The sequence below is a fragment of the Arachis ipaensis genome, chromosome B03, assembly GCF_000816755.2.
Source record: "Arachis ipaensis cultivar K30076 chromosome B03, Araip1.1, whole genome shotgun sequence".
Lineage (NCBI taxonomy): Eukaryota > Viridiplantae > Streptophyta > Magnoliopsida > Fabales > Fabaceae > Arachis > Arachis ipaensis.
The window spans coordinates 129889880-129916082 of record NC_029787.2 but is presented as its reverse complement, the minus strand read 5'-3'; the positions used below and the strand labels follow the sequence as shown (position 1 = coordinate 129916082).

The following is a 26203-nucleotide window of genomic DNA, read 5'->3' as shown; positions in this document are numbered from 1 at the left end:
GATAGTCGTATTTTTATCATTACACCATACTATGCTGCCTTTAATTTTTTTTCTTTTTTAAAATAATCCTCAACACCTTGACCTCTACATAGTTCCATTTTGTCCAGACTTACAGAGGTAGTAACTTTTAAAGGAAACGGGTACGTGGACTAGTGTTTAGATGGGGGTAGGAAAATATAGGCGAGGACTGAGGATTAAGCAGTAGGTTTAGGCAGGAACATATTCTCACAAAATGTGGGAAAATAGCTTACCCAATAATAAAAATTATGGTTCTACTAACAATGGTCATAAAGGTACACCCTAAGTTTTCATATAAAGATTGTAATGCTTTTAAAACTTGAAATCTTTCTTCGCAACTGATTTTTAAGATTGCAATGCTTTTAAAACTTGGAATCTTCCTTTGCAACTTTAACTTGGGTCCTTAAGACACTCATTTGCTAGCAAAACCAATACCCATGAATTTTCCTGGGGTTAATTTTCCTTCATACAGGAATTTTAAAACTTGGAATATTCCGTTATGTATTGAGTATTAGAGTCCATGCAGTTGGCTGTAAACCCTTTTCGTCTTATGGCTGAGCCTTGGTTTCAACTTCGTGTTATGCATATCTGTCTAGGTCTTCCACATGGCAAGCAAAAAAATCGATGCAGATCAGAGGATAACTCATGACTTGGATAAATTAACAAGAGATTTGTCAGGACTGGTCACTGGAATGGTAAAGCCATCTGTGGATATTTTGTGGTGAGTGCTTAGTACTTCATTTTCGAAACTGAGATATGTTGCAGTGGTTCAGTTTCCTAGCACATGAATTTAGATGCATTTATGATTTTATTTATTTAATCAATTCATTAAATCTTTTGTTAACCTTAAGGTTCACTTGGAGAATGAAGCTGTTAACAGGTCAGAGAGGTGTTGGCATACTCTATGCTTACATGTTACTTGGTCTGGGGTTTCTAAGAATTTTTACTCCAGATTTCGGTGATTTGATAAGTCAACAACAACAACTCGAAGGAACATTTAGGTAAACTCATTCTAGCTTCTGCTGACTTGTCTTGGCTCTAAACAAACAGTTATATTGAAATTATTCTGACCTATTCTACCCTTTATTTTTCCAGGTTCATGCATGAAAGACTTTGTACACATGCTGAATCTGTTGCTTTTTTCGGAGGTGGAGCTCGAGAAAAAGCCGTGAGCATTTTAACTTAATAATATGTGATGTGTTTTGTTTAAAGATCTGCTTATTTGAGGACATGGTGAAGTTAAAACAAAAACTGATGCTGCTAACGTGGGGCTGTTGAAACTAGAGTGCATCTTACATTCAACCCTCGCATTCCCCAGTACACTGAGGCTCCCCTTCACCTTTTACCGCTCAATAAGGAGTGAAACCAAAACCTTGCCATCGTCTCTGTCTCCATTTCCATTTCCTTTCAGCTTTTTGCCTTTTCTTTTTCCAACAATGCCCTAACTTGTGCACATTTAGATAATGCGCTGACATTTAATATGGGAAAATGTATTTTTTTTTAAGCCTGACGGGAAAAGTTAAGCATATTTACTAGTTTATCCTTTATATATCATGATTATCGATTTTAATGCAATCAGATTATTGTTATTGTGGATGTCTAATTCTACTATTTCAAAATTGATCAGATGGTTGAATCTAGATTCAGAGAGCTTCTTGCGCACTCCAATTATCTTCTAAAAAAGAAGTGGCTGTTTGGTATATTAGATGATTATATCACAAAACAACTTCCTCATAATGTCACTTGGGGCCTGAGCTTGTTGTATGCCATGGAACACAAGGGCGATCGAGCATCTATTAGCACCCAGGGTAAGTTATTTGGATCGCATAATTTGTTCTCTAATTTTATCTTTCTCTCCTTGCTTCCCTCTCTGTGAAAGTACCATGCTATACTTACAGGTGAGCTGGCACATGCATTGAGGTTTTTGGCATCTGTTGTTTCTCAAAGCTTTCTAGCTTTTGGTGATATTCTTGAATTGCATAGAAAGTTTGTAGAGCTATCTGGGGGAATTAATCGGATTTTTGAGCTTGACGAATTTCTGGATGCAGCAGAATCTGGTATTTAATTATTGTTCCTTATCTTTTTCTTTAATCAATAATATGTTTCTATGGCAGTAATCCTTTATAATTGTCATCAACTCATCATGTGCTAATAATAAGACCATTTATCATACAGAAAATTTCACAAGTGGTGTTATATCTCCAGTGAGGAGGGATATTCATTCCACAGATGTAATTTCCTTCTCGAAGGTTGATATTGTAACCCCTGCTCAAAAGATGTTGGCCAGGGAACTAGAATGTCGCATTGAGCGTGGGGGAAGCCTACTCGTTACTGGTTGGTATTGCTGTCATTTTCATTTGTTGTCTCCCTTTAAAAGATGTCTAATGTATTGTAACTTGAAAGGACCAAATGGAAGTGGGAAAAGTTCCATTTTCAGAGTCCTTAGAGGACTCTGGCCACTTGGAAGTGGAAGACTCTCTAGACCATCTGAAGACGGGGATCCAGAGGCTGGATCAGGTTGTGGTATCTTCTATGTTCCTCAGCGGCCTTATACATGCTTGGGAACCCTGAGGGATCAAATCATATATCCCCTTTCCCATGAGGAAGCAGAGATTAAAGCATTGAAGTTGTATGGAGAAGGTAAATATCTGGATTGGAAGAAATATCACAGGTCTTAAACATTGTAAAACGATATTTGGTTTACTTTTCCCCAGTTCCACTAACTGAAAATAAGTTCACTTCTGGGGAGTTCTAAGAGGTAATTCAGTGGAATGATATCAGTGTTAATCATTTTGATATTGGTTGAAAATCTCCTTTTTTTTCTTCTCTTATTGTTTAAGTTGTGCAAAGGTTAGATTATAATTATTTTTCTGTTCCGTTGCTCTGATGATTGTAATCTTGCTAATTCAGGTAAAAAGCATGCTGACACCAAAAGTATGTTGGATGCACGCTTGAGAGAGATCCTGGAGAAAGTTCGGTTGAGTTATCTTCTAGAAAGGGAGAAAAGCAGTTGGGACGCCAATTTAAACTGGGAAGACATTCTCTCTCTTGGAGAACAACAGAGACTAGGGATGGTAAATGAAATTTTAGAGTGATTTTAGTCTTCAGTTTGTTAAGTTTCTTGAATACTTCATCTAGCATATTGTAGGCCCCAAAGACAAGGCATTATCGATCAATGATTACTATGGTGCCTAAAAGTGTTGACTAACTTACTAAAAATGGTTGAAAATTAATTTTAAAAAGATAAAAATAAATAATTTTAAATATTTAAAGTTTACCAAAAAAGTAAGTTAGGAAAAAAGTAAGCACCAAATTATAGGCATTATAGAATTCACCCTATCTATATATTTTTAACATTGCATCTTTGGTTTTGTAAGGCACGCTTGTTCTTTCAAAAGCCCAAATTTGGTATCCTTGACGAATGCACCAAGTATGTGTGCTTTGCCTATGCCTTTTCCTCTCCAGAGATTTTGTTATTCTTATTCATTTTAATCCTGGTCGTATTCGCTCCAAAAAAAAATATTGTTGGCAGTGCAACTAGTGTTGATGTTGAGGAACACCTTTATGGGCTTGCAAAAGATATGGGAATCACGGTGGTTACTTCCTCACAAGTAAGATTATCATATATATTGGAAATTCATCTAGTTAGTTGTGTGTCACTACCTAATGATTAAGTAAGTACTTTGAGCTTGTCGCTTTGTGTTTTTTTCCTCATAATGCAAAACCTTTAATGTTTTATCCCCCCAAAGATAATCCTGTAATTAATTTCTATTACCTTAGACACGCATAGTTGCAAACATAATCTGATGAAACTAAATATCTTTGCTGCTATCCCAGCGTCCTGCTCTAATACCATTTCATTCGATGGAATTGCGGCTAATTGATGGTGAGGGTAACTGGGAGCTTCGTCTGATCAAGCAGTGATCATATACCGAGGTATTATTACTAGATGGACCCTCTATGTATCTGACACATCTTGTCGTGTCTTGCACATGCTGGCTGTTTTCAAGCATAATTTAGGTGTCTCAATAAATGCAATTCCCCTTTACTCTATTTATGTGTTTTCCACATTTGCCGAGACTAATTCTGTTCCGTAGGTGGCAATTGGCAAGCAAACTCTAATAGCAATCTGCCAAAATTGTCGATGATAAGTTGGTGCACACAATCATTGCATGATATATGCAGTTGATATAATGATCAATCATGTACAATCCCCTCCTCTTCCTTTCCCTCTTAGGTAGTGTATATTGATTCACATGTTATAGCAATTGGATGTAATAATTATATTTATTATTTTTAATCAACAGGAGAGAGAGAGAGAGAGCTCCTGTTTCTTAGGATAGTAAATTTTCGAGAGAGACCTATAGTTGAACCCGAGGATTCAAATCTGTGTGTGTATTTTCTAGTATACTAAGGTTATATATGTGGGTCTGTTGGTTAATGGAAGTGCTACTGATCAGCATCAAACGTAGAAAACTGATCGTTGACAATTGACATGCATCACAGCCATACTCTCCAGCTTGTGACTTTTGAGCCATCATAAGCCGGCCCTTACCTCTTCTTGATTCGGCGATTCCGGTGTCTTTAGTGGTTAGTGAGTGATAATGAGAGGGAGAATAAGCTACTTCAAGAATTGGTTACGGCATTAACATGCGTAGGATCTCAGACGGCCACGGGAATGTTTGATTGTTCTTGCTGGAAAGTTACCTAATAGTGTTTTGTTGTGCATACCAGAAGCTTTTAGTTTCTACTTTCTTCTATACTGTATAAAGATTAATCTTCTGGCCTACTGGTACTAGGGATTTTCTTTTTGATATTCATTTTTAAAAATATTATTTTTATACTATTATAGGTCTGCAGGTTAACTAGTATGGACCAATTAAATATGGAAAATTACAGGTAAACAATGAAAATATTAAACAATGTAAACAATAGATATATCGGATGTTCATTTTACTAGTGTACGGATGGTTATTTTTAAGTAAATAACAAAAAATAATAATCAATTGTTGGATTAAATTATTAATTTGTGCTAAATTCTTTTTTTTTTTTTTAATTTTAACAGGTTATTAGGTTTGAATTTGAAATATTTAGCTTGAATTGTTTAAAAAATCATTAAAAGATTAACAAAAATAGAAAATTTAAAAGAATTAAACATATCAATCCATTTAATTCACGGATTAATCGGATCAAATTTGTTAAATATCTCATTTTTACAAATTTATTTTTGAAGCAAAAATCTACTAATTTTAGGTGATTAAACAGATAAACGCATTCAATTATTTTAATAGTCCTATAATTGAGTAATGAATAAGTTATATATGAAAAGTGTGAGATATTAAACAAATTTTTTACTCAAGATGAAGTACCCTTAACGCCAACATCTTGTTAACTCAAGAAACAAAGATGAATTGCTTTCCTAATTCTAAGCAATCACGGCTAGAACCGCTATACAGTTCCTTTGGTATAAAATTCCATATACTGAAATAAGTAAGTAAATAAAAAATGACTAAAAATGGATTTAAAATTTCATGACGAGGAAGTTTTGTTGCTGTGATGGAAAGAATCTTTGTAGTGTATTTACTCTTTATACTTAACCGAAAAAAGATTTACCCTAAATTGCCCGAAGGAGGTAATTAAGAAACACGGAAGAGTTAATTATTAGCTACGTTTAACAACAAAACTTTCGGCAAAATCAGGAGGAGAATTTGACTTATATCAAGCTGTATCACCATAGAAGGGAACGTCTAAGCTACTTATTTAATTTTTAGACATATTCCCACCAATTGTTAATTGTTGATTTAGAGGTCTAATATCACGATTAACACCTGATCACCAGCATTATCTTCCACCTCTCGGTTTTCTCCCAACAAAAATTATACATATTATTTATACTTTTCAAAAGTATAAAAGAAATACAAAAAATTACAGCGCATTTTCAGTTAATTGCTGCATATGTCATATACTCATATATCAATTGAAACTTTTTTACCTTTGGCCGATAGGAGAATTCATGGATGACCAAAAAAGTAATCTTATTTTTAGGCAAAATATTTGCTAATAAATCTTGTTTACTTTGTTTTTCCTTTTTCTTGTAGTCAAAGAGTTTAGACATAATCAGTTGAGTTAAGTTACAGTAAAAAAGGCAGTACTCGTACTCGGAAAAAGGAAGAAATTATATAAAGGGAGGGTGGAATGACACGTGGCCATTATCTGTAATGAGCGAATATCAATCAATCCACTTAGACGACATTACATACTCTACTCTCCCTCCCTCCGACTCATCAACAGTTAGTTAATTTATTGCTTAGTACTTGAATTAAGCTACTAATAATTTGGGTTACTACTAAGTACTATATATATATATATTTTGCAGTTAGCATTTCGAAATTGAAAGAAGATAGAAAGATCAAATCAGTTGCATCGATTTCGTTGGAACGCATTTTCAAATCTGGTTCATTGCATTTGCATACATAATATACTCCCATAACATTCACCCAGAACCTCACACTCCTCCACCTCCGATCTTCTCACATGGCCCGAACTCCCTCCGCCGGAATTCTCAGCCTCCTCTGCCTCCGCCTACCGCTCTCGCCAGGTTGCTATTACTTTTACTCACTAAACTCCATTACTTCTTCTTGAGCTTATTCTCTTCTTCAATCTCTCCTCAACATAACAATATTTTTGTGTGTGTTTGTCAAATTGTTGGCACTATTCACAGCCTTCGGACAAAATAGGAGAGGTTCTCCGCGGGAGCCAGCTCACCGAGGAAGAAGAACAGAGTTTAATCAAGATGTAACGTCTTTTTTTCTTTTTTTTTTTTTAATCTCAACTATAATTTTCAATGTTGAATGTGCATTCAGATCTAGTAGTGTCTCTTCTTTAATTTATTTATTTATTTATTGCTTCGTCCTATGATCCAATTCACTGTTTCTTCTCTGTCTACTAGCTCTCTCAGTTCCTTTAAGCACTTTCCTGAATTGCGATATTGGATTTAGTTTAATTATGCACTTTTTTAATTATTATTGAGGGTGTGGTGAGAAGAACTTCTTCTGAAGAAGCTGACTAAGTGACTATTGTGTGATCTGCATTCAAAAACTGTTTAACACTGAATTTTATAGAATTGTGTCTTTGAAATTTTACTTGATGGGAGTCCTCATGGTTTGATTAGTTGCAGGAACCTCTCCTCAGTTTTTACAATTTCTAGTGTGTTTTTTTTATCGTGCTTATGTGCTGCCATATTTATATCACATATTTGAAGGCACTAATGTCTTTTTCCCTTTGTGTTGAAAATCGTGGAACTTTAGATGTTCTTTTTTTCTTAATCTAATCTTCTTGTTATGTGAATGTCACTTATATCCTTCCATGCATGTTGCTCACAGGAAACCAAGATCAGGGTACAAAATGAATGAAATTTCTGGAAACGGTATATTTCCGGCCAGTGATGCAAATTCAAACAGCAGGACAAGCATACGCATATATAAGGTACACCACTTAATTTGTTTGGTCTGGAGGGCGAGGGCAATTTTACCATATAAATATTAGTGTTATGCTTTTATAGTTTTATTACGGTGAAAACTCAAGTGAAGTCGACTTCACGTGAAGTTGATACTGAGGCCGTTAGATGATTTGACTGATTTGACTGAATTTTCATCTAACGGTTCTCAGATATCAACTTCATGTGAAGTCGAGTGTACCTGAGTTTCCACCTTTTATTACAGTATTTATTCTTATTTTTATATTTTATATTCCCTGCAATTGAATCTCAGCAAGCACCGAATGGAGTTAGTCAGATATCATTCAGCACAGAAGGAAGCATCCCTCCTAAGAAACCAACCTCTCTACCTGAGGTAACAAAGCAGCGTGAACTGAGTGGAACGTTGCTAACTGAACCAGACTCAAGGACTAAGAGGCAAATATCAAGCGCCAAGACCAAGGAGCTGGTTGGAAATGATATATTTGGTCCTGCCCTTGAAGTTGTGCCTCGTTCCGCGGCACCTGCACACACTTTTGAAATGGAAGAAAGCAAAGAAATAGGAGAACCCTTTCCACCAAATGTGCGCACCTCAGTGGAAGTTTCCGATGTAGGTGTCTTCAGGTCATGACACTGCAGTTTCTTTGAAAAAAAAAACGCATATGCTTCCATTCTATAAGAATGCATTTGGATCTTAATTTTCTTCTTTTCGTAGCCTGCAGGAGGCCCAAGTAATGTCTCATTCAGCGAAGAGTCAGTCAATAAGACATCAAAAAAGCTACATAGCCAGAAGTTTGCAGAACTGACAGGCAACAATATTTTCATGGAAGATGGCCCTGCGGTATCAGCGGAAAAGCCCCTGAGCAGTGCTAAACTTAGAGAAATGACCGGGAGTGACATATTCGCAGATGGAAAAGCAGAAACCAGAGAGTATTTAAGAGGTTCCCGCAGACCCCCTGGTGGAGGAAGCAGCATTGCTTTGGTTTGAGCTTTATATTATGATAGTTGGATTTGTCCTATGTAACCTTCCTATAATAATGTCTTTACTGCAAGGATTGGCGTGTTGGGATATCAGCATTGTATAGTCAAGTCATGGTATAACTCGACGCAGTATAATAAATCTGCTACATATCTACGATAATTGTCTATTTATTTTGATATCAACGATATATGAGATTAAGAAAAAGTAATTTTATGTTTAGATATCTCATACAAAAAGATTTTTTTATTTATCAATTATGTTTGGATATAACAATATAAAAGTATTTTTTATTTATCAATTATGTTTGGATATAACAATATAAAAGTACTTTTTTGTTTATTTATTACATAAAAAAATATTTTTTTAAAGAAAAAAAATCTTTAAAAAAAATGTAAATTGCAGCTTCTCAAAAAAGATATTTTTTTTAAAATTTTTTTAGTGTTTTTACTTTTACTATTAGAAATTTGTCAAACACGCTTTTATCAGCACCCAAACAAATAAAGACAAATGAAAAAAAATTGTTAAAAGATAAAAGGTATATGCTAGGCATTTCATATTCAAGACATATTATTTGTAAAATACCAAGATGGTTCATACATCGCTATTATAAGCATTAAGCATCATTATCTAGTGTCCAGAGATGCTCATTAGCTCATCGAAGGTCGCATTGATGATGAAAGGAGAATCATATTATAGCCTAAGCAGCAATCCCAAGTCAGCTAAACAGAGAAGGGGAACTCTTACTCTTCACGTCCCAACAGGGCAAGAAGCATGTCCTTATAGTCTCCAGAAGTGTCTTTGGATACTGCAATGTCCAGAGGAACGCTATTCCTTCTTTGGTATTCGTCTGCAATTCGCTGCAAATCAACCTCAGCTCTAGTTGTTACCACTCTAGTAAGGGCCCATTCATCGGTTCCCATCTTGTTTATTGCCAACCTTAGAACTTTCTCAAAATATTTCTCAGGGAAAATAAAACACTTAATCGTTGATCTCAATAATTTCAGGTATTCATTATCCGGATCAGTTTTCAGATCCTGCACCCAGAAAGGAGGAGAAAGAGTTTTAGCAGCAACGAATACTTAAGGGAAATACAGAGTTACAAAGAGAAACACTTCAAATAGGTTTTCATCGGAGCCCCCTAAAGGATTGCCATCAGAGACCAAGAGACAACTCACGATCACAAACACTTTGAAAACTAAAATACAAATGAACCCCCACATTCTTCTTTACACGCACCATTAAAGAAAAAGAAAAAGCATGTCATTGGTTCATTTATGACATAAATAAATGACCAGTAAAGAAAGAAAACAGAAAAGAAAAAGCATGTCATGCTTCTTGAAGTGATCAGTTATCTTTGGTGTGTAACAAAACTAACTATTAGATTTTCCTATTCAATTGAATCATTTCCCAAAAAAAAAAATTCTATCTGCATAACTGCTTTAGGTACTCAAAATAAAATGCATATGTTAATTTGAAAGTAGAGAAATAAGTATTTACTATTTAGTGCCTACAAATTGGCAAAACATTTATACCTTGGTTATGGAATTACCATACTCATTGTTGTAGTGATTTAGTGTTGCATTTAACTGTGTCTTACTCCTTGTTGTCAAAATCCTAATTAATTCCTCATCACCGTAGGCCTTGTCTGCAATCTTCTCATGAAGTATTTTAGCCTCAGTTTTTGCCAATGTCGTGTTCACATCATCCCCCACGTAACGGAATGTGCTCACAAGAGGAACCAACAACTATTATTGAAGTACCATAGGAAAAACAAAAAAGAAAAGGTTTCATTAGGTAATACAAAACAAGTAACTAAAAAAAAGAGGAAATACAAAAAACAAGTTACTGAAAATATGCGTTTAGGCTAGACAGAGAATAATAACGCAAAGGTAAAAAGTAGCATGTCGGTTAGCTTTAAATCTGGCAATCCACCTTGTAAATGTGCACAGATTTGTGGAACATATTAGTTCCTTTTTTAAAATAAACGGGCCCTCCTAAAAGGTGATACCTTTCAAGCTGAGTTGTAAAAATCTTGAAAGATGTTGTTTGATAAATTAAATAACATGAAACATAGGCATCAACCTCCTCTGAGTATTATGTAGTAACAAAGTAGTTTTTACCCTGCGAAAGTCCCCAGAAGTATGGTAAGCAACATCCTCTTCAATGGAACGTTTGTAACGAGCTTGATATGCTTGCTTTGTCTTAAAGAGTTCAAGTGGAGATCTGGTGCAAGCAATTTCCATAAGGATAAAGTTGTTTGGTGAAGTCACTTTTTTCTTGGTAGCTTCATGAGCTAAAAGGGCGTCGCGCTCAGCAGGACCCAAAGTCCATAACATCACAATCCGCTGTTATATTCAAAATAAACAAAGGATCAAACACTGGAATTGAAAATAGCTTCATAACTGCACATATCAGTTTTCCTAAGTTAAATCACTTTGAATGTGTCAAACCGAGATTCACATAAAACAAGCCAGATAGCAAAGGATTTAAAAACAAACCTCAAAGTCACTTGAAAGTTCTTTGTCTAACGATGTAAGAAGATCCTCTCCATGAGCTGAAGCATAAGCTGCACGAATCAACTCGCGCTGAGCTGAATTTCTATGAGACAGGATTTTTACTATAAGTCCTTCGTCCGTTCCCCATCCTGCAAAGACATTTCACATTAACAACAACAACTTGTAGTAATAATGAAAGATTTTGTATTAAGAAAGTAATTTCCCAAATCTAGCAGCGCTTAATTGTTTGATTATTCTTTTCTTAAAAAAAAAGAAAAAAAAAAGATCATCATATATTTGTTTTTCTCTGTAATTCTAATTGCCACTACATATTGAAACACACAAGCAGAAAACAATGTCCTGCCTATAGATCACACAGGCCACCTATTATTGCATTTGGTAATACTTTGATCCAATTGAATTACATATACAGATATTGGAAACAGGAGCAAATCGAAATCTCTAGCGAGGAAACTGCACAAATATGATCATCGCAATCTATCATGCAGAAATAAGTAACAGTAAATGCACAAACAAAACACGTATCATAAATGAATGCAATGCAATTCTAACATTTGATCAGAAACAAAGCAGCCGTACAATCAGATCATGATCCAAATTTATTTTACTTCTTTATTTTTGTTTTTTTTTTTTAAGAGAAGGGAGACGAATCGATAAAATGTGAACAGAATAGATCGATGATCTGACAAGAAAAATGAGGATGATGCAAATGAGAGAGAGTGAGAGTGAGAGTAACCTTGAAAAGCTTTGCCCAATTGCTCAGCGTCGTCTTCCGGAGAAGGAATCTGAGCAGGAACCTTCAAAGTCGCCATTGTCAAAAACAACGCTGCGTTTTTCGCGATCTGTCTTTACAAAATTCAGAACTCAGGAAGCAATGCCAATGTCAACGCAGAGTTAAGGCGAGCTTCTCCTTTTATACAACAATCATTAGCGTCATTAGTGCAGTGTGCTAAATTAGTAATTACAGAGCAAAGTTATTTCAATAAATGTAAAACTTATTTTGATAATATACATGATGAAGTCAACTATGGACCAAAAAATTAAACGACTCCACTGGGGATCGAACCCAGAATCTCTGGTTCCGTAGACCAGCGCCTTATCCATTGGGCCATGGAGTCCACCTGTAATGAACGGCCCATAAAATACATTTTATCCATTATCATATAGCAAAGGGATTCCCGCTTGCTGTCTTTGGCGCCGAGAGAGATGCAAAATTTTAGGTGAGTCATGCTAACTGCTGCTGAGAGAGCACCAAAACAAGGATCGGGAGAGTTGCCAACAATCTGGAAGCAATTATCTACCCAACAAAAACTATTATTATTATTATTTGGTAGTCTTCTGCCGGCGCCGGTTTGTTCGGTTTCTTTTATACAGTTAGATAATCCACATCATTTGAATTAAATTAATGATCGACTTTGGTGGAGAGAAAGGAATGGTGGACGAACCATAAGTATCGAGTAGGAATAATAAGAATAATAGTATAGGAATCGCAGTGATTGTAACGACCATTGTGCGGTGGAAAATTGAAATCGTAACGACCGCATCCACGAAAAAAGGTGGCTAAAGATAGGAATATGGGTAAAAAGCAATCGTTACGCAGCAAAGCAGCTCACTTTGTATCTGATCTCACCACTGTTCTTCTCAACCCGATCTCTGATAACCTAACCAACAACAACAACAACAAACCCTCTCCTCCTCTTGTAAGTTCTCTTTTTTTCTCTCTCAATTCAACCTTCCATTATCAATCATTTATATCACATCACATCATATCATGCTCTTATTGTTATTAATCGTTATCATTCATTATTATTGAATTGGATTAGTCCCATAGGCTGGACCTAGATTTTGGACGTAACGGAATTGTCATTTTTATTTGAGGAAGGTATTTTTGTTTTCTTCCCTTTCAAATCTCGCGGAATTTTGTTGTTTTCTCCAGGAGGAAGCGGGTGAATTTGAATCTGAATCAAGAGGGAGTGAATCAGAGGGTATCCGTGATTTAGTTGATGGGCCTGATACTTCGTCATTTGCTGCATTCCTCTATTCTTTTTTGTCTTCCTCGGATTCTGATGACCATGCTGATCCGGATGGGCAGGTTCATCATGATATAATAACTGTTGCGGATGATCCTTTATCAGACCTAGCCATGAAGGAAAACGTTGTTGTTAAGAAGAGTTTGTTGTTTACTGCCATTCACCAAGCCGCTATTATGGGTGGTTTTCTCGGCAACAAAAGGAAGCATGATGATGGGAGCCGCTCTAACTCTTCTGAGGTAGAGATGGGGAAGATTCAGCTTGTCGAGAAGCAGCCTGTGACGGATTTAGTTGATGAGCCCCCTGAAACTTCGGAGCCTTCCATGCTCATCTCGGCTGATGTAAGGAATGCCATGTATGCTTCGCTTCCTAGTCTTGTTCAAGGGAGAAAATGGATGTTGCTATACAGGTATCTAAGAATAAAGATTCACTCTTTGGATCATGGAGGACACAAGAGTATGCTTTTGTGTGTTAAGAGGTTCACAAACATTGCTATTAATGAATATTAGTTTTTGGATTTACCTCTGCATTTATGCAGCACCTGGAGGCATGGTGCATCACTTGCAACTCTTTATCGAAGGAGCATGCTTTGGCCTGGATTGAGTTTGTTGGTAATGTTTCATGCCCTTGAGCAGATGTTAATTTTAACTTTTAAGCGCGCATTTACCCATGTCTGCATTTGAGAAACAATGTTAGCTTATAGCTGCCAAACACAATTTGATGTTATGGATGAATGCTAAGCACCAAGTATTCTAGTAGTCCTGATTCTTTGATGGCCTCGGTGGTATTTGTATATTGGATACAAAATTTTGACATAATAATAAATGCCAGCATGTCCTTGTTTAAGGAGACTGTAAGTTGAAGTCACATGTTTGTAAGCTCACTATGAAAACAAGTTTAGGCTGTCGAATTGGAAAGCAATGTCTTGGAATTCCAATATTAAAGAGACATACTACTGTTGTGTGATTTAACTGGTGAGCCTAATTTCTGGCTTTCTGGACTCTTTACTCATGAATTGGTTCTCAATGGTATTCTGTCACAGGTTGTTGGTGACCGTCAAGGAGCAGTATTTGGTGGCCTGGTTGAAGCACCTCTTAGACCTTCCACCAAGAAAAAGTACCAGGTCATATTTTATCCTTTCTAACTATCTGATTTTATTGGCTGCTTTATTAATTATGATTATTTATTTTCCAATAATGTTCCTTTTTAACTTTTGTATCTTGTTGACATTGAATTTCGCACAGGGTACAAACAGTTCATTTGTTTTCACAAATACCTCCGGTCATCCTGTTATATATCGTCCAACAGGTTTATATCTTTGATTCAGTTCAAACACGTTTCTCTCTGTCTATCTTTTACTGTTACAGTTATTCTGCGTTTTGCTTGTAATCAAAATAAGGGATAGTAATTAATATTCAGAATGCCTAAATGTTTTATACGATTTTGATTATTTTGATATGTTTACCCCAAAAACATGTGGAATGGTAAGTAGGAATGTTCCACGTGTTCTGTAGTGCACTCTTCGGAAATTATGCCATGAAGGACATCCCTATTGTTTTTGCCTAAAACCTGGCAATATTTTAGAACTTCCTTCCATCCATTCTTTATAAATTTAAAAGGCTACATTTCTGGATAATTATAAGATCACATGACATCTCGTTCAATGAAATGTATCTTTTGAATATATTGAACCAATTCTTGTTGAGGAAAGGTTTCTTTTGCTCTTCAGCAGAAACTCCAGAATTTCTATGCTACATGAGTTATGTTGTGTTGTTTTTTTTTTAATGGTGATCTTCAGGCAGTTGCTGTACTTCTATTTAAATGGCCCAAAAAAGGTGCACGTGATATGTTTGTTAGATATTCAGCAGAGTGATTTTGTGTGAGATTAAGCATCAGATGATGCTTTTCTTAAGTTTTGAAATTCCAGGAGCTGCTCTTTTTCTTGAATAACTATGCTGAACTGAGTTACATTTTGCAGGAAAAAATCGCTACTTCACGCTTTGCACCAGTGACTTTCTAGCTATTGGTGGAGGAAGTAATTTTGCGCTTTATTTGGAGGATGATCTGTAAGAATTTTGTACTTTAGTCATAAAAACAAATTGTTGGCTTGCATTCCGTGTCATTTTATTCTAACATTTTTTACATTTCTTCTCAAGAATGCATGGATCAAGTTCAGTCTCAGAAACCTATGGAAATCCTTGCCTTGCACATTCTAGAGAGTTTGAAGTGAAGGAAGTTGAGGTATGCACGAAGCTCCCATGCTCACTTGAGCCCCTTCCCCTCCCACACATACACTAGAAGTAGAAAACAATTATCAATTAAGCGGAGTCATGTATTAGAAATAAAGGAGCCAATCAGTGATTTTCATTTTTGTGTCTTCCATGCAGTTGTGGGGCTTTGTATTTTCTTCACAGTATGAGGAAATAGTGGCATTGAGCAAAACAGAGGCACCTGGGATCTGTCATTGGTGAATATCTCTGGTGTTTACAAGATGTTAGTCTGATAATGCCTTGCTGTTTGTGTTCTATTGGATGGTTGTGTTGAGTCATAAAACCAACAGTGTCCTGCTAGTACTGGGATTGTGATGGAGAAGTTTTATGCGTCCACCCATGTTATCCAAATGTAAATATTTGCAAGGACAGTACAGTGGTTCTTCTCCTTCACAAAAATTTTCAATTTTGTGTTTTCACACTTGAAGGGTGATGGAGGAAAACCAAGGATAGAACTCGTATAGCTTGGCTATTTTTTGAGTCTAGAACGGGAATGTTAATCGGGGAGAAGGTCTTAGGCATTCATAAACAGAGATCCTTTGGTGGCTAATTTCTATTATCCATAGTTACTGTTGGCTAATTGGCTTAACGGCATTCTGCTGAAAAAAAGAGACGTTAGCACCTAGTAGGGTTCTTAATAAAATAATATGTTAAAAGTTTAAAGGATTTAAAGGTTTAACTGAGATTTAAACGAAATTGAATTGAATATAATAAAAAAAATGTTTTACAGGGAGATCCTTATTGTACAATACATACAATGGGGTTTAATTGAAATTAAAATTAAATTATGGGTAATTATTTAATTTTGAATTTTTTCTAATTTGAAATTTGAAACAAATTAGGATTACCGTCAGTTATAGAATCAAAACAACGAACTCCCTCTCTCAAGATAGCGTGACTTCCATTCTCTCGATTAATCCGAGAATCTCGCCGCTTCAACTCCGCCACGATCACCGACTGCTGTCTGCGTCTGTTCCCACCGCCCTCTCGTCCGCACAGTCCACCGCACAGCACTTGGTTTGCAGGATCTTTGCGCCTCCAGCAAGGATAGTGCGCAACCAGTTTGCCTTCTTCTTGATGGCGACATCGCAAGACGAACGTGCTTCAAGCGAGGGTCCTCCTTCATGCACACCACCAAGCCAAAATTAATTAATGGAGTGCGATATGGTTGAATCGCTAGTTTGTGTTCCGTCTGCCGTTGCATAGAATTTTCAAACCAACATAAAAACTTATCCAGCGATGTTATATTTTTTGACTTTATTCTGATCCTATTTTTTCTTCAACAGAAATTAGTCGAGACGCGATGCTCACCTTGCTACATTAACAACTTGTTTATCCACCCACTTGGAACAACATAATTAGCACGCTAAGTTGGCCGAAATTGAGGCCATTGGTTTTGATTTCCTGCAGCGGGTACCGCAATGGCATGTGAAGCAGAACATCATGCTCCAACTAGCTAGGGCCTATGACGTGGAGTCAAACACTCTCAGCAGGGGACATTCGCGTTACCGCCGAACTGATCGGCATACCTTCTTGAGGTTAGTCAAAGTTATGTAACATGTAAAAATTCTTATGCGTGGTTTTTGTTTTTCCTTTGTTGACACTGACTGATTGTTGTACACTGCTTTATTAACGCAGGGGACCCAATCTCGGAATTGCAGAAAAAAATGCATAGCATTTGGCAATTAAGAGAGAGTTTCAGAAGAAAACTACAACATAACTGTGGGACTTTGTCTTTGCCTGTCCAATGGATACCGAGCAACAGAGGATGACCTTTAGACGATACTTTATCATGATAGTTTTGAAGATGTTTCTTAGCCCCACAAGCCAGCAGACTATTTCTCCGTGACACCTCCCTCCGATATTGGATGTCTCAAACCCAAGAAGATTCCACTGGCCATATCAGATATTAAAGTGGTTGCGAGATGCGATAAGGAAATTCCAAGACAATAACCGGGAAACATGCAGCGGGTGCATGTTCGTGTTGCAACTAAATTTTAAAAACATGTACGACCTAAGGTGTAAGTCCTAATATTTAAGTTACTTGTGTATAGGTTTTGTACTTTCAGCACTTAAAGCATGGTCCGTTGCATGCATGTCAAGTACTCGAGCCTTGGATTGTTGAATGGACCGCTAATAAACTTGATAAGGCCGACCATGTTATCTCACAGGTTCAATCTCTAATAATCTCATTTTTATAATCAAATTGAATACAAATGTCATTAGATGTTCACGTTAATTTTTTTCTATCTTTGTTGTCTCGTATTGAACACACATGTTTGCATAGCCGACAAAGCAAGGAAAGGGAAAAAACAGAAGAAAGAGTCTAGACTGTCTAGTAGTAAAGCAATAAACAAGAAAGGAATGTGTAAAAGGCCCCGCAAGGACCCTGACCAATCGCCGTCTACCCAGGGCAAGACTACATCTCAACAAAGCAGATTACCTTATCAGCATCCTTAGCTGAGATGTAGTCTTGCCCTAGGTAGACAGCGATTGGTCAGGATCTTTGCGGGGGCCTTTTACACCTTTCTTTTTTGTTTATTGCTTTACTACTAGACTTTTTCTTTTGTTTTTTTTCTTTTCTTGCATTGTCGACTATACAACCCTGTGTGTTCAATACGGGACAACAAAGATAGAAAAAATCAACATGAACCTCTAATGGCATTTGTATTCAATTTGATTATAAAAATGAGATTATTAGAGATTGAACCTGTGAGATAACATGGTCGGCCTTCTTATCAAGTTCGTTAGCGGTCCATTCAACAATCCAAGGCTTGGGTACTTGACATGCATGCAATGGACCATACTTTAAACTCTGGAAGTATAAAACTTATACACAAAGTAACTTAAATATTAGGACTTACCGTACATGTTTTTAAAATTTAGGAAATTTAGTTGCAATACCAGCAACACGAACATGCACCCGCTGCATGTTTTCCTGTTCTGGTCTTGGAATTTTCTTATCGCATCTCGCAACCACTTTAAATATCTGATACGGCCAGTTGAATCTTCTTGGGTTCGAGACATCCAATATCGGAGGGAGGTGCCACGGAGAAATAGTCTGCTGGCTTGTGGGGTTAAGAAACATCTTCAAAACCACCAGGATAAAGTATCGTCTAAAGGTCATCCTCTATTGCTCAATCTCCATTGGATAGGCAAAGACAAAGTCCCGCAGTTGTGTTGTAGTTTTCTTCTGAAACTCTCTCTTAATTGCCAAATGCGATGCATTTTTTTCTACAGTTCCGGGATTGGGTCCCTGCGTTAATGAAGCAGTGTACAAACAATCAGTCAGGGTCAACAAAGAAAAAACAAAAACCACGCATAAGAATTTTTACATGTTACATAACTTTGACTAACCTCGAGAAGGTATGCCGAATACATTGCCGATAAGTTCGGCGGTAACGCGAATGTCCCATGCGTCGACCCTGAGAGTGTTTGACTCCAGATCATAGGCCCTAGCTAGTTGGAGCATGATGCTCTGCTTCACATGCTATTGCGGTACCCGCCGTAGGAAATCAAAATCAATGGCCTCAATCTCGGCCAACTTAGTGTGCTCATTATGTTATTCCAAGTGGGTAAACAAGTTGTTAATGTAGCAAGGTGAGCATCGCGTCTCGACTAATTTCTGTTGAAGAAAAAATAGAATCAGAATAAAGTCAAAAAATATAACCAAATATGTCCTTTTAATCATATAAACAATGAGATACCTTTTTACCCATTTGAGTTTGTGTTCGGCCGGTTTAAAAAACGATTTGTTGGAGCACCGTGATAATTTACTCACGCAATAGTCCCCCTTAATTCTAAGTATTTAACTCTTACAAAAGAAGCAGGTAACCTGCAGCCAAATAACGTAAATAATAGCATAATATTATATTTCAATTGATGTAACCTTAATTATTGGATCGAGATGGCACCATAATATAATACTGATGTATCAAGGCAGAAAAGAAATTATTGGTGTTGAAGATTCTAGCTTTTTTCTAATTTCTGATATGTTCCAAAAGATTTATCAAGATCAAACCTCCAAATATCCCTATAGTAACCATCTATAATTAAGATAAAAAACTAATTCATGAAAACAGATCATCAACTACGAAGGCCAACTGTCCAACCACATACTCAAGTAACGATCCAAATAAATAAGCGCAAGTTTTATCAAATATACCAACCAACTAATACCCTACTAAAGCGACCATCCAAAATGCTTACGAAAATTATTAACAAACCAAGAGGAGCAGCAAAGCCATCAATTACAACCACACCAATCATCTGTGTGAACTAGTTTCACACAATGCAACAACTTGGCAGATCCAGAAATCAATTTTTTCCTCGAAAAAAGGTCATGCCAATAAATAAATCACAAATTAGCTATCCATTTTAGGTGTACTCCGTTTTGATTATCTAGAACGAAAATGTTTACTGAACAAACACAAACCAGACAAAAAATAAAAGAAAAAATAAAAAAACATTAAATATTTTCGAAGAAGCCTTCAACATAATAACATCAAAATAGCATTCACGGTCATTGAAATAAATTCTCCCAATTTTTCTGTATTAACTTCATCTATCAAAACCAATGGCCCGATTACATACTAATGTAACTATCCAATTATATATGCCCAATATCTATGATTAAGACCAACCATTCAATCACATAATAAAAAAGAATATTTACAAAGGATAAAATGCAAAAAAGACACAGTTAAGGTTTACTTTCTCTTATGAGCACGAGATTTAGTGATAGCCCTAACCTCTTTTCTAATAGATTGGAACAAAGATGAAAGATACATGAGTTAACCTGAATATAAAAAGGCTTCAAATGAACGAATGAATACAAAAATTAGAAAGTGGACATTGTAATGTAAATTCATAGAAACCAAAATAAACGAAGTGAAAATGAATATATAATGAACACTAGAGGAAAGGGATTGACCTCGTTGCAATTAAGGATGCCTATCTTGTTAAAACTTTGAACCTGGGCTAGTGCGATTTCTCTAACTTCCTGAGGCAGACACAAAAAATAGTGAATATTGTATACTTTTTCTACTCATGCAGCTGGGACCATGAGTGAAAATTAAAAAATAAAAACATAATCAAATTTGGTTTGAACAAAACAGCCGAACATAATGATGCACCTCAAGGCTCTCAACCGTGTCTTTATATCCAGATAGTAGATATTCTCTTGCTAGAGTCCTCTTAATGCAATTTGGCGTTTGGGGTGTGAAAATCTAGTGGTCCAAGCCTGATAAGAAAATTATTTAATTTTAATTACACACCAATAATAAAAGGTTCAGGTAATTCTTTGGCTAAAGTAACAAAGGCAATATAGAAAGAATTGGAAATTGTTGTGCATGCAAAATTGAAACTAAAAAAAACCTTGCAAGACTAACCATCCAATACCTTACTAAAGTAACTATCAAACTGCTGTATTCCTGCACGGGGCGGGAAAAAATTTAAAATTTAACTGCTATATATACAAGATTATCAAACTTTTTCGACCATTCCCACGCTAAAGTTAAATCATCATGAATTGCAACAATCTCAACCAACATCATATTCCACATGCTCTAGGATACTAAAATTGCACCTAATGCTTTCTCAGTATGTATAATTACTCATATCAGCAGCAAAATCTATCAATAGTACAACATGCAACAGCGATTACGAATCGAGAAATGAACAACTCAACCCACTTACCTTGGATGGTTAGCCTACTGCTAGCGATGATGTTCGTTGTGGTCTCGGTGAATGGTCGACGAGCAGTCGGCTAATCTTCCAGGATCGGATGTCGGCTGCCACCAGTGCGACGGATATGCTGGAGATAACGGCTTCCGCGCGAGGAGAATGGCACAGCTGATCAGTTTGGCGGTGACGACTCACTTGGCTGTAGTTCGGGTCGGAGGCGAAGTTCGCAGGGGCTGGGCTGCAGTGACGGTGAGATGTGCAACGGCAACAGGGCGAGGGACTTGAGGACAACAATGAAGGACGCTTGCGAGGACAGGTTGCCTTCTGGGGTTGCAGCTTCCGGCGCACGCGGTTCTGCATCGATAGGGGTCTGTGCAGCGACTGGGAGGGTTTTTGGTGGGGGAGAAAAACCGTGAGAACCAAAAGGATTGGATAATTGGAAAAAAATTTAAAGTAGGAATAAATTAGTGGTGGGGTAAATTAAATAGCCATTAGAAATTAGAGTTCTTGAAGGTTAATTACTTAATTTATTTTTTTAATTTAAATTGGCCCAATAAACAGTCTATTGTAGTCATTATATACATACTTCATTGTTTTTTTAGCAGGAGTCTTAGTTTTTTATAAATCATATTGATTTTAGTGGCTGATTTTTAATTAACCAATTGAATCGCTAATTTGGTTTGATTTTAAAAACCATAATTTACACTATTTGTTGTACATATTTTTTATATAGTTTTTTATGGTAACAAATAAATTTTTTATTGATTATTTTTAATGCAAAAAAATATGCAAGGAAGATTTTTTATTTAAATAAATTAAATAAATATTCCATTTAAAGGAAAGTATCTTTTTGAAATCCATACAAGAAAAGCATATAATATACCTATAACATTTTCCTATAAATTATTATTTCACATTACGGAAAAACTATTAAATAAAGAAAAAGGTTGTCTGTAATCAATTATTTCCACTATTTATGCATATAGTCAATTTTGACTGAATAATATTTTTTTTTGGGTTAAAAATTCAAATAGAATAAATTTTATATAAAGTTAATAATTAAAATTTATTAAATAAAAAAATTAATTAAATCAATCAAATTATTTAATAGTTCTAGTCTATTATAACATTTTATTTATTTTTTACATTCTATAGATAATGGTGGAAACTCAGGTGCAGTCGATTTCATGTGAAGTTATAGTTAAAAACTGTTAAATGAAAATTTAGTCAAATCGGTCAAATCATCTAACGACTCTCAGCTATCAATTTTACATAAAATATATTGCACTCTAGTTTTCACCATAAATAATATTTCAACGGCGTCTTCCTTTTTTAATCTGGACTTTTTGACGGAAGGCAGACCCGTTAACGCATAAGGGAGAATTCGTCCGTACGGCAATTCTCCCTTCACCTACCCCAACCTCGACCCGGTAGACTGGAAAACGATGTCGTTTTCTGGGCACTGCATAGGGCAGCCGCAAACGATTCTCAAACTTTGAAGATATTTGGAACTGGGGACATCTAAGTCAAAATGGCGCCAAAGTCCACCCAATCTTCGCAAGCCATGAATGGCAGAGTTCTCTTCTATTCCCTCCTTCTCACTCTCCAGTACGGTGCACAGCCTTTGATCTCCAAACGTTTCATCAGGTTCCTTTGATCTGCGTTCATCAATTTTCATTTTTTATAGTTTTTTCAATTTCGTCTCAATTTTTTGCCGCTACGACGACGCGCCTTTAATTAATTGAAGTTACCATCGCTAACCGTTTATTTTGAGAACTCTCGCAAATAACACAGGGAAGTCGATTCTTGTGACAGAAGGATCTACATTAGAGGAATTGCAATTGTTGAGTTAGTATAAATTAGAAGAAAAATGTTCTTATGGGTTTTAGAAGACGAGACCCCTTTTGTATTGTATCTGTTTGTATTTTTATTGATGCTAAACGCTAGAATATGGAAGTGCTCTTAGGTCCAAAAGCATGGTTTCTGTCCAGAAGCGGGGATCCAATATTATTTAACTTAAATATTTTACTTGCTCGCAGGATTTATTCTTATGATTCAATTCTGATATATATTATTCGGTTGGGAAAATAATCTTCTTAAATTGTTAGTGCTTCTGATTGTGTATTATTGATTTTAATATCTTTATCCATAAATTTCCTTGTGCATTAACTAATTCGTTAACAACTTAGTTGAAAATGATCATGTGAAGCATGTCTCATTAACTTTTTTTCCCCCTCTTCCCACAGATGTGAGGTTATTGTGACTTCATCTGTTTTGACATGTGAGATTGCAAAGGTAACTCTTGAACTGTCTTGATTAGAAAGCCGGTACTATTCCCTTGTTCTCTTATTGGGGGAAAAACTCATTTCTTTAACCTTCTGTTTAGGTTGTGTGTGCTTTATTTTTCATGGCAAAAGAAGGTAGTCTGAGAAGAGCATATAAAGAGTGGACATTGGTTGGCGCATTGACTGCATCAGGACTTCCTGCAGCTATATATGCACTGCAAAATAGTTTGTTGCAAATCTCTTACAGGAATCTCGATTCACTCACTTTTTCAATACTCAATCAAACAAAAATATTTTTCACTGCAATCTTTACTTATTTAATACTGAGGTATGATCCTGCAGTTACCTGCCATCCTTAATATTTGGGCTATGTCTGAGAAAACTCACTTATTCAAATGTATAAGTAGAGATGCTCACTTTTATCTATGCTGTCAAGTATGTGGTTTAACTCAATAGCTGCTGAATCGATACTAAATATGCCTTCAAATTTAGAATTATTTGCTCTATCAATGACTACCTAAATATAGTGCTATGTAAAATATATACCTAGTGAATATTCATAATTGCTTACTATCTGCTTGGTTTGTGTTTTATGATTAGAACTGTTGAAGCAGATCAATGATATTCTCACTGCAATAGTTTTAAGACATTTACTGAATCTGAGGGTTTTTGTTTTAACTTATATGGAAGCACCACCCTACGTCCCTACCGAAGTACTGATATCATGTTCAATACTTCTGTGTCAGATTTATTTTATGGCTTTCACCCTAGAATTCTAGATAAATTTTTATGGTGTTTTATCAAATACAATAAAAAAAATGTTTATGGTGTATGAGGTATCTGATTATTGGGTGGTACAGGCAAAAACAATCAATTCAGCAAATTGGGGCCTTGTTCTTGTTAATAGTTGCAGCAGTTCTTCTAAGCATTCGCGAAGGCTCTAGCAAAGACTCTACTGGTGGGCATGCAGATCAAATTTTGTTTTATGGAATTGTTCCTGTGTTGGTTGCTTCAGTGCTATCTGGACTAGCTTCTGCCTTGTGTCAATGGGCATCTCAGGTCATCCATAATTTCAATTTTCTTTCCTGACTTCAGTTTCCTACATTAATGAATATTTATATTAATCCTTTCTATTCCTTGCATTACAGGTTAAGAAGCACTCATCATATTTGATGACAATAGAAATGTCCATTGTTGGGAGTCTATGTCTGCTTGCCAGTACTTTGAAATCTCCAGATGGGGAAGCTATAAGAAAACATGGGTTCTTTTATGCTTGGACTCCTCTAACCCTGGTAACGTTCTTACTGATAAATGACTTTTGTCTTACAATACTTAGAATTTCATATCAAAAAAGATAGAGAAATCCAAAATATCCCCTTGACTGTTGATTGTACTGCATGTCCCCACTCCCCAGCTGCTTATTGAATGCCTTGATCAGTTATGAACAAGATATGATATTCATACATCTTTATGCTTGGGAAAATATTTATTTATTTATTTTATGATTCTATTGGATGACTAATCTTTTGTTTTACTGTATTTACTATAATTGCACTTGCGCATTCATAAGTTGAATTTTTTAGTTTCTTATTCCAAGCAATTACTCAATATGTAAGGTGATTGTAACATTTTGGGAGTAACATTTTTTTATTACTGATGTGTGACAACTTTAAAAAGCAAAAAAAAGAGTAACATTCTTTTTTTATTTATCAGATACCAGTAATTTTCAATGCCGTTGGTGGAATTCTCGTTGGTTTAGTTACAAGTCATGCTGGTGGTGTTAGAAAGGTAAGTTTGACATAGTGATTAGATGGTACTTGGTCATTGTCATTAGTTTGCAACATTAATACATTACGATACTTTTATACTGCTATTGGTGGATAGGCAGAGGCAGTAAACGCACAAAACTATTGTAATTAACTGAGTAATTGCTACTTTAGCAACAAAAACTTATCGATGAACTTTGGATTTGCTGAACATGATGAGAATTTTACAAAGGATAGGCTGGAATATATTAGGATGAAACTCTTCATATATTGTCTATTTTGTTCAAAGGTTAGTAATGATGACACTAATTCAATGTGGTTGCAGGGTTTTGTCATCGTTTCTGCTTTACTTGTCACAGCATTGCTACAGTTCTTATTCGAAGGAGAACCACCTTCAATGTATTGCCTTGTGGCTCTTCCAATAGTGGTTAGTAGCATCTCAATATACCAGAAATACCCGTACCAGATTAAGATTAAGAAGAAGGAATCATAAAATCTGACCACCAGAGTTTGGGAAAGTTATTTACTAATTCCCCCACTTACACTATGTTGTTATTCCAGAATATCTGTAAGCATATTGTAAATGATAGAAGGCAAACATTCTTTTGAAGGCCGTCTCGGTCTCAAGTAGAATTACTATGTAATACAGAGCTCTCTTCTTTAAATATCCCTGAACTTTCTTGAATGAGGGAATCATTTTGGTCACCTGTTCAATTTTTTTTTTTTTTTTGACGGTGTGGTCACCTGTTCGATATATATCCATAGAAAAAGTGAAAACCAATGGCTATGTTACCTTTCATGAATCTTGATTAAGAAAACTACGAAGAAATAATTTACTGTTTAATTATTTTCCCCCAAGTGAAACAGAAATATTATAATTCTTGTCATGGTGCTGCAATGCATGGACAATAAGGACGGACTGATCCAAAGTTTTAATATGTTCTTGTGAGTTGTGATAGCTGAATGTTTTCCTCCATCAACTGTCATTCAGCCCTATTAAAATCCAATGATTTGACATACTACATATGTTTCAGTGAAGAGGTTTGTACGCAGAGGAAGTAAGGGATTGCCAAATGCCAATGAGTCATTAAGGTTTATATAACAAAAACAAGGTAAAGAATAAGAAGTTAATGTTAATGTACTCTCTGTATAAATAATTTTATACGTGCTCCTAATG

At 35.9% G+C, this 26203-nt stretch overlaps 5 protein-coding genes, 1 long non-coding RNA gene and 1 other non-coding gene across 12 annotated transcripts in view; 4 read left to right on the top strand and 3 right to left on the bottom strand.

Annotated features, from left to right (window-relative positions):
- LOC107631658 (ABC transporter D family member 1) overlaps positions 1-4773 on the top strand; it is an 11694-nt gene extending 6921 nt beyond the window's left edge. Inside the window, exons 16-27 of one of the 4 annotated variants that reach the window (XR_002359962.1) lie at positions 615-739; positions 870-1019; positions 1114-1186; positions 1646-1826; positions 1917-2075; positions 2194-2352; positions 2422-2658; positions 2929-3092; positions 3396-3448; positions 3551-3692; positions 3856-3954; positions 4116-4773. Coding sequence is in view for 3 of the 4 variants with exons in the window: in XM_021119839.1 (XP_020975498.1) it covers positions 615-739; positions 870-1019; positions 1114-1186; positions 1646-1826; positions 1917-2075; positions 2194-2352; positions 2422-2658; positions 2929-3092; positions 3396-3448; positions 3551-3629; positions 3856-3942 (1467 nt within the window). In the remaining variant the exon portion in view is untranslated. Of the gene's footprint in view, positions 1-614; positions 740-869; positions 1020-1113; positions 1187-1645; positions 1827-1916; positions 2076-2193; positions 2353-2421; positions 2659-2928; positions 3093-3395; positions 3449-3550; positions 3693-3855 lie in introns of all 4 variants that reach the window. The other 3 variants (XM_021119839.1, XM_021119840.1, XM_021119841.1) reach the window with 3 other exon arrangements.
- Positions 6268-8657, top strand: LOC107631664. The gene is made up of 5 exons (XM_016335180.2): positions 6268-6616; positions 6740-6813; positions 7401-7503; positions 7788-8102; positions 8208-8657. Coding segments are annotated over exons 2-5 (693 nt in total). The 5' UTR covers positions 6268-6616; positions 6740-6811; the 3' UTR covers positions 8481-8657.
- LOC107631663 (annexin D2) lies at positions 8999-11987 on the bottom strand. The gene is made up of 5 exons (XM_016335179.2): positions 11727-11987; positions 10973-11118; positions 10595-10819; positions 10007-10219; positions 8999-9508 (listed from the first exon to the last, which is right to left on the bottom strand). The coding sequence occupies exons 1-5, from the start codon at positions 11800-11802 to the stop codon at positions 9215-9217; spliced, it is 954 nt and encodes a 317-aa protein (XP_016190665.1). The 5' UTR covers positions 11803-11987; the 3' UTR covers positions 8999-9214.
- TRNAR-ACG lies at positions 12036-12108 on the bottom strand. Its single transcript has one exon. It is a non-coding gene; the product is annotated as a tRNA-Arg (tRNA).
- Positions 12203-17531, top strand: LOC107631661 (oxidation resistance protein 1-like). The gene is made up of 9 exons (XM_016335177.2): positions 12203-12690; positions 12927-13429; positions 13559-13631; positions 14063-14143; positions 14265-14328; positions 14999-15086; positions 15177-15261; positions 15408-15888; positions 16145-17531. The coding sequence occupies exons 1-8, from the start codon at positions 12565-12567 to the stop codon at positions 15489-15491; spliced, it is 1104 nt and encodes a 367-aa protein (XP_016190663.1). The 5' UTR covers positions 12203-12564; the 3' UTR covers positions 15492-15888; positions 16145-17531.
- LOC107631665 lies at positions 15322-21446 on the bottom strand. Of its 3 annotated transcripts, none has more exons than XR_002359964.1 (6): positions 20988-21446; positions 20426-20532; positions 20224-20292; positions 18998-19125; positions 16139-18915; positions 15322-15889 (listed from the first exon to the last, which is right to left on the bottom strand). It is a non-coding gene; the product is annotated as an uncharacterized LOC107631665 (long non-coding RNA). The 3 variants fall into 3 exon arrangements; XR_002359965.1 differs by having other exon boundaries at positions 15322-15886; XR_001618602.2 differs by lacking the exon at positions 15322-15889 and having other exon boundaries at positions 16126-16893; positions 18648-18915; positions 20988-21437.
- On the top strand, positions 22292-25737 carry LOC107631662 (CMP-sialic acid transporter 5). Its single transcript, XM_016335178.2, has 7 exons — positions 22292-22622; positions 23222-23270; positions 23362-23588; positions 24121-24319; positions 24409-24552; positions 24974-25048; positions 25352-25737. The coding sequence occupies exons 1-7, from the start codon at positions 22507-22509 to the stop codon at positions 25517-25519; spliced, it is 978 nt and encodes a 325-aa protein (XP_016190664.1). The 5' UTR covers positions 22292-22506; the 3' UTR covers positions 25520-25737.